The 8,325-nt window shown below is 40.3% G+C and overlaps 1 protein-coding gene across 1 annotated transcript; it reads right to left on the bottom strand.

Moving 5' to 3' along the window:
- Positions 1-1,400: 1,400 nt before the first annotated feature.
- si:ch211-63p21.2 (FH1/FH2 domain-containing protein 1) lies at positions 1,401-7,816 on the bottom strand. Its single transcript, XM_061710011.1, has 9 exons — positions 6,754-7,816; positions 5,311-5,451; positions 4,630-4,812; positions 3,560-3,679; positions 3,318-3,479; positions 2,191-2,441; positions 1,874-2,102; positions 1,684-1,792; positions 1,401-1,600 (listed from the first exon to the last, which is right to left on the bottom strand). The coding sequence occupies exons 1-9, from the start codon at positions 7,225-7,227 to the stop codon at positions 1,572-1,574; spliced, it is 1,698 nt and encodes a 565-aa protein (XP_061565995.1). The 5' UTR covers positions 7,228-7,816; the 3' UTR covers positions 1,401-1,571.
- Between the last annotated feature and the right edge of the window lie 509 nt (positions 7,817-8,325).

Genomic DNA, 8,325 nt, shown 5'->3' with positions numbered 1-8,325 from the left:
TTTGAGTCTATTCACCAGGGGTTTTAAGGTTGCCTGTCTAACTGATTTAAAAATATGAATTTTGAGCTTCATAATGGACATTCTATGGGATGTTATCAGGAGGGATTCATATTTTTTTCAAAATAAATGCATATTACACTGAATTTAGAGTTATTCACCAATCTTATGTAAGACCTCCCTCTCTACAGATATCCCCCATCTTTTTTGTTACAGTTTAGTCAATATTTAAAAGATATATGACACAAAAACCATTCATAACACAGTTGACAGGCAAAAATTACTATGTAATTAGGCAACTCCTATGTAATTACTATGTAATGTCTGTGTTATAACAATAGTTCATGAATGTTTTTTTATCAACAACACTCAATATAAACATAAAAAATTACAATAAACTGCCAACATTGTCAACCGTGTTAATCCCTGTCAACTGTGTTACAGTTGGGTAACACAGGTGGGTAACACAGTTGACAGGTAACACAGTTGACATTTCGGCCATTTTAGTGCATTTTGTGCTAACATCAGACCTTGGACCTGTCACTACATGGCCTTGATCAACTCATGTTTTTATACAGTTTCTCTGTATTTTTGTAAAAATAACATGTAAAGCAAGTTCACAAGAACATGTTGATAACACAGTTGACGATCAATTAACCCACTCTATGTGCACACAATAATATTGATGAAATATTGAAGAGGAGGAGTAGAAATTTACCACACTGTCTTCAAATCTCCCTCCCTGAAGGAAGGGACATCATATCATTCTGGACATGTGACTTTGGAGCAAACCATTGCTGATTTATAGGGGTTTTTTCAATGGGTAACACAGTTGACAGAGATTTCTCGGACACACACAAAGTGGATGATTTAATGTACATGCATGAACCAAATAGTTTTTAAAACACCTTTCTCATATTTTAATGATTATTTTGAACAAATAATTATGGAAATTAAATACAAAAAAATTTATTTTAGTGTTAATCTGAAGAGCCAAACCTGACATTTAGCAAATCGGACAGCACAAAAACAACAAAATCCAGTATGGAATAAGCATTTTTTTTTAAATAAATGATGGAATCTGTTGACTTTTTTGTATTAAATGAAAGAGAAATGTGCCCTGATATAAAGTTGATCATTGCTTTAAGTGAATATTTAGTAAAATTGATAAATACAGCCCATGGACATGACATGTACCCCTAATTATAGAATGACTCATATATATATATATATATATATATATATATATATATATATATATATATATATATATATATATATATATATATATATATATATATATATATATTCTCTTCTCTTCTCTTCTCTTCTCTTCTCTTCTCTTCAAATTGGACACATTTCATTGTTTATGTGGTTGATTTGTTTTGTTCATTTAATTTCCTTTATTTTTGGGGGGTAAATTACATAAATGCATGGAATTCAACAAATGAATGGCAAGTGAAATGTCATGTAATAGTCAATTTATTACTGCTGCTCAACATAATGCTCCAAAATAATGTAACAAAAATGTCATAAATAACATATGCCAGTGACTGAAAAGAGAATCAGCAGGGTCACCACTTCAGTTTCCGCGAAAATGCATCTGAAAAATAAAAATATATATTATATATATAAAAAAATACTGAAATAGGCCAAAATAACTTTAAAGAGTACACCAAATAGTACCTTTGATGTTGGACGTCCTCCTGCGGCTTTTAGGCAAAGTAACATCCATTCTCAAGATGGACTCCGGCGTCCTCAGCACCTCTTCTAACCTGGACTGTTCCTCACTTTCCTGTACGGTGAATACAACAGTGGATGAGCAAAATCTTATTCCCTTAACTTCCTGGAAAGGCGTTTACTTTAAAATAACCACCTGCGACGGCGTTTGCCAACATTTCCTCCTGCCCACAGGTGCGTTTGGCCCCGGGCTCTCTGCTCTGCTCTTCACCCGATCCCGCTCCCTCTCCCTCTGCAGGACGATGGCCTGCCGCGTGGTCCTGTACTCCAGGGAGAAGTTGCTGATGATTCTGCAGAAGTCCTCGGCTTTGGTGTCTTTCACCATGGCTCGCGAGTAGCCCAGGAATAAGAGGAAAGAGTGGAACCTTGAGAAACAAACGACACCGTCAAAATCCCATGCCGTATCCCTGAAATGTTACAGTGTGTCATTGTTTATGTGATCAATAAGTGCACCTATTGATAACCCGGCGATGAACAGCTTTGAGGACTTTCAGCCGTTCCTCGCATTCTTTCAGTATCTTTGGTAGTCGGTGACGGAGTGAACCCTGTGGGGCCAAGGCCTCGTCATCTGTTCCTTTTCTCTTTTCTCCCTTTCCTCCTTTCCTCTTCTCCTCAGCCCTCTCCAGCACTTTCAACTGTTCCCACGATGCTTTGCACATGGCTTCTAGTTGGGTAAAGTTCGACTGGACCTGGGCGTAGTCGCACTGTAGAGAGAAGAGAAGGGTGTCAGCGTCATATTTCTCTGCATGACCTTCGAAGTGGGTCAGCACCGCCAGTACTGGAGTTGAGGGGGGATGAGGGGGGATGGCATCCCCCCTGAAATAAAAACGGTCCAAATCATCCCCCCTGTAAAACTGCCCTCCCTCCTTTCCAAACCTTATGTCATTTTATCAATGAATGTGGTTTTACTCCTATTTCAACATTTAGAGTCATCACCAGAAAAATAACACCAGAAAAATAACTTATTTGACCATTTTCACCTGTTTCAAGTAAATTTTCACTTGAAATTAGTAGAAAAATCTGTCAGTGGGACAAGATTTATCTTCTCTACAAGCAAAAAAATCTTGTTCCACTTATTTTAAGTAAAAATCTACTTGAAACAGGTGAAAATTGTTGTTTTTTCCAGTGAAGAGTCTTGTTTTAAGTGTAATGAGATTTTTTTTTTACTAAAATGACACATTTTAACTACAAATAAGACAAATATTCTTGTTAAGATTTTGAGTTTTTGCAGTGATCCATTCTACTTATCCTGTGAAGGACAGACGCCTATTGATAAGTTCAGAAAACTGTTTTTTATTGTTGTGTTTTGATGTATTTGATGTAAGCCCAGTGGATATTTAAAGCTTACAGAAGGCTGCATTTAACTGTTGCTATGTCATTCCTGCAGTATTTCTGCAGGTGTTTTGGTCAGTGCTATTATTTGTAATATATTATATTATTTGTAATCAGCACAAATTATCTGTTCCCATATGATAAAATCCACCATCCCCCCTGATTTCTTTTTACAACTCGAGTACTGAGCACCGCTCACGTTGATCAGTTCAGGCGTTTTAGAGAACTCGCATTAACATGTTGCACACCTTGCCAGCTTTGGTGACAGCGGTGATGTCCGAGTAGAGGTCGGAGGATTCTGGGTAGAGCTGCAGCAGCAGCACGCAGACGTGATGCAGCAGGGGCTGGCGGCTGTGCGTATCCCTCACCTGGGACAGCTTTCCCAGGTAGCTGAGCTCAAAGCCACGGGCCTTCACATAATGAAACTGATCGTCAAAGGTGGTGATAAAGAAAAGAAAGTGTATGAAAGAAGCAAGAGAAATCAACTCACCTTACATCCATTCAGGAAGTTGCCGACTGCAAGCACCGTTGCAAGAATGCACCTAAAGGTCTGACTGGCCGCCAGCTGCTCCATGGCCAACTTCAGGTGGAAAAGAGGTTCAGCAATTTCCTGCAAAAAGATATAATGAGGAAACATAAAGAATAGCAGAGTGATCAGTAGGGGTGGGCAAAAATATTGATATGGCAATATATCGCGATACTTTTCCAGCCGATTCAATATCGATATTAAAAATTTGAATATCGATTTTTTTTTTTTTTTAATTTTGTTTTTTTTTAAATATTTTTTATCCCCGATTTTTTTCCCATTATATCACCCAGTGCTCCTACCTAAGTGACAGTCCTGAGCATTGCCACTCTCTACCAACCCTGGGAGGGCCCTGCACTGAGCTCAGGTTTTATTTCACGTTTTATTTCATTTTATAATTTATTTTTTATATAACACAATTGCCTGTCCTTAAAAAATGAAAAATAATGGACAGAGGTTTATTTATTTATGGATTTATATCTATACTGACTGATCACTGTGCCTGTCCTTGGTTTTAGTACCCATCTTTCTTGTGTTTATTATCATTTGCCACATTATTAAAGCAACCTCATACTAAATTTAATGTTAATTTCATATGATGTACAGTAAATAATATGAAAAACATATACAAATAAGTTGTAACTTTAGCTTGTATAGTTATAATAAAACATTGTTTTGACTCAGTTTGTCCCATGAATTGTATGAACGTGCAACTCGGATTTTAAGATCCATCACTATCATCTGATGTACATATATACAACTTGGATTTTAAGATGTGTAATGCATTTTTAAAATTTTCGGTGAACTATGTAGAATATAATAATCGGGATATCGCATAATCGGGATATCACAATGTGTATCGTATCGTGGCTCAAGTATCGTGATGCGTATCGTATAGTGAGGTCCTTCCCAATACCCACCCCTAGTGATCAGTATGTTTTATTTTTAATCTGTAGACATTGCCACGGGGGTGTTTTTGCAGTCATTTCCATGGTAACCCAGTGTGCTGTGGTTTGTGCACCGCGCTCACCCACCTGCTCTAAGGAGTCGTAGTCCAGAGCGAAGGCCCACAGCTGAAGCCTGGTCGTCAGGTGTGGGATCTCCCCCAGAGTGAGCAAGCACACCTCTGCTTGCGCCAGAGGAGAGTGGGGACTCTGGGCTTTAGCCTCTTTGATGAGGCAAAGTTCCTCCTCTGTTGGGATCAGAGCCTGAAGGCGCTGTTTTAAAAGGGACATGCAAAATATTTGCTCTTCCTGTGCTTGACAACGTTAATCAGTGAAATGATTACCAACCCCAAAAACTCTGAAAATGTGACACTCGGTGAGTCATTACAGACCTAGATCAGAGAACTAACCAACTTCCTCATGTTTATCTCCACCCACTTTCACAGTATGTCACTTTGGCTGTGTCTCCAGAGTGGATATCACAGTCATAAAAAAAGGGTTTAATAAAACACCAAAAACTATCAAACTCCTCAAACCAGTTGTAATGAAGATAGCTGGAAAAACCTATTGGAAAGAAAAGAGCTCTTGTATGTTATCTCCTGGATATCTTGACCAAACATATGTCACAGAGAGACCATCTGGACATCAGGGCATGGTGCCAACTCGAGAAAAAAAGGCGATTTCATGTATTGTAAACATTGTTTGCAATGTCCTATCCAACAAGTCAGTGAAATGAAGAGGTTGAAGATCTGCAGGGTGTGACTCGAGTACCTGAACATCCTCTCTGTCCAGCACGCTGCTGTCCATGCTGTAGATAGCCGGTGGGAGGAGGCGAGGAGGAGGCAGGCTGCTCAGGGCGATGGTGATGATGTTACTCCGCTTCATCCCCAACACCGAGACAGACGGCTGCTTCTGTGTCGGGATGAACGGATTATGGAATAGTTCCGTTAAGATAACAGAAAGCATGTCGTTGGGCCATTTTAGTGCGAGAAATATTGAAAAAGTACAAGAAACATCAATAAGGTTCACCAAAGCTCTTGGAAGGAAACAATTTTGAGCATATGTAAATATTTCTGCTGCACTATTATCACGGTAATATACAGTATTATCCCCTTCTGTAGTTTTCCTGTTTCCGTGATTAATTCTTTGGGAATTGAAATAGATCTTTGAGGAATTTGTATGATTTGATCACTACAGTGTGCCTCTTGTTTTGAGTGTGTAACATATGAGGGGGAAAAAAACAAAAAAACAAAATAAAACTTAAAGACTTTGGAGAACCTCCCTTTGCAGCAGGTGGAGCTGCAAATCTGTTGAGGTGCAGTATATCTGTGCTGTCTTTTTTTCCTGTTTGTATTACGTTTTTTGTTGTTGTTGCTTTTTTCTGTATGTTTTGAATTTGTTTTAAAATTTTATATTTTTCCCTTATGTGTTCGAAATAAACAATTCAATCAATCAATCAATCAATCAATCTGTGTAAAGGTGCTTTAGGACTGCAGGTTTATTGTATAGGTATTACTATTGTGTGGTTCCCATTCATATTAGCTTTTGTAGTACAAGTGGAACCATCTGCGATGCAACTGTATGATGATTGGTCGAAATAACACAGATATAAATATACAGCAATTGGTTTTATGACCAAAATACTGACAATTATAAACAATACTGTAAATGTCATTGAATATTAAGCTATCGAAACAAACTCAACATTAGTCCCTAAGACGTTGATGAAACATCAAACTGAGAGAATATGAAGCCCAGGTTTGAGTCCTGGCTGCGGTGCAAAGCACCTGATGGTATTTTGTCCGTCATGGAGCTCCCCCATCCCCCGATAAGTTCCTTCAGTAAGCCCTGAAGATGTTCTGGTCCAAATGTGGCTTTAGTTTTCTACGTGTGGTCACCGGGATCTGAGTCCATGTACCAAAGCAAAACCTCTTCAGCACCTTGAAGCTGGTTGGATTCCTGTGGAGTGCAAGACTTAAGGTCTGTGGTCTGATTAGATCACACCACGGCACTCCAGCATTACTACTTTAAAAGGGAATGTGATGTGTGCATGGATGTGTGTTGGGTAGTGGGGTGCAATTTTGACAATTGACAATGAATGTAGAACCCAACAATTGACTTAATGAAGCTGACTGTTTCCTTTCCATTAGAATAAAAATGGTTGTAGATATAGAAATGTATTTTGTAGGCGTCATCCTCAGTCATCACGCTCACCTGTCGAGTAGGAACCGCATTGAAACTGGTGCTGTTGACCTTGGATTCAAACAAGTACCCCAGTCGGTTCGTGTCCAGATGCACGGGCTCAAGTCCTGCCCAGATGGTCTGCTTCCCAAAGCGTGTCATCCTGGGAAGCGGTGCCAGATTCTCCAGTTCCCTCCAGTGGAGCTTCAAGGTGCGACTTTTAATGACTGCACCTTTGGGTGAAGCTGAAGGCAAAGGTGGCGCGAGAGGAGGTGGAGGAGGAGGAGGAGGAGGCAGGGGTGGAGGAGGAGGATTGGGGGATTCCAGGAGACCTTTGAGACGGGTTGATACACTTGCAGTATGAGTTCCCTCTTCCTCACTGTCGTCCTCATCCCAGAGGTCGGAAAAATCAAAAGTGTTGAGGCACAGATGTGCGGCTGGTTGAACTGAATCCCAGAGTTGATCGTAATCCCAGCTCAAGTCTTTTATTTGGTCCGAACCCTTCATTGGCTCATATGATACAAAAAAGGAGAGAAAAAAAGGAAGCGTCTTCCAGGTTTGATCAGTGCGTTAGTTCCTTCTGTTCCATATATAAGATAAGCTCCTTACGTCCCTCGTTTTCTCTTCTCACATTGCAGTCAGCTTGCACCTCGCCGAGACGATAACTCCATCTGAACATCTGTGGAGGCGCTGCCTCACTTGTCCGCCACAGAAACACATAACTCACACACCCAAATCACAATCCGGGAGCCACCTCTGGCTATTCTCACTGTACCGTAACCTGTAATTGCTTTGGATGCTGCTTTTGTCCCTTCAAACCTAAAAGAGATGATCCAAAAGTCCACCGTCGTCCACTGTTGTCCCGCCTGCACGCCAGAAAAACCTTCAACCTCAGCCGAAAGGAAGGAATGCTCTGTGAGTTCTGATGGGTTGTGTTTAGTCCTGATTGCGACTCTGATGAGAAAATCCAAGGAATGCCTTTGCTACAACTTTTCCAGTGTGTCCAACAGACGTGCCTTTGCAGCTTTCATCTCCCTCTGACTTTACAGAAGTGGTAGCCAGAATTTCGGTTAGGGAGCAGGGGAGAGAGAGATGCATTGGCGCATCAGTTTTGGTTTATTTGAGTTGCACCCTTTCCCTTAATTTCCTTATCTAGCCAGCATCTCCTGTTTGTATTGCTAGTGGTGTATACACAAACCTCTCTATCTGCCTCTGAAGATCGGTTACTTTCCTCCCCTACTCCCACATGACCACATAAATGAGAATGATTAACCAAATTTTGCTCTGCCTAGCTTTCTGGATGGCATATCAACCGCCATCAAAGCTGCATGGAGACATACGATTACAGCACATGCAGAGGTGCACTTGTTAATGTTGTACGTATCCTTATTCAATACATTCTTTTTATGTCGAAGAGAATGGGCGACAACGGGCGACAGTACCCAGAAAAGGAAACGGTATTCCTAAGTGAAACATTCATACTGCAAAATAACGAAGGGAAGGAAAATTATAATCCTAAATGTGAGGGAGGAGGTGCCGCTCACGAAGGGTCCCTAAAACACACAGTATACGTCTGTTTTCTGATGCCATTTGCATGGTCCGCGT

Source organism: Cololabis saira, chromosome 20, assembly GCF_033807715.1.
Source record: "Cololabis saira isolate AMF1-May2022 chromosome 20, fColSai1.1, whole genome shotgun sequence".
In the NCBI taxonomy this organism is placed as follows: domain Eukaryota; kingdom Metazoa; phylum Chordata; class Actinopteri; order Beloniformes; family Belonidae; genus Cololabis; species Cololabis saira.
The sequence above is the reverse complement of the archived record's forward strand: the minus strand, read 5'-3'. Positions and strand labels throughout refer to the sequence as shown.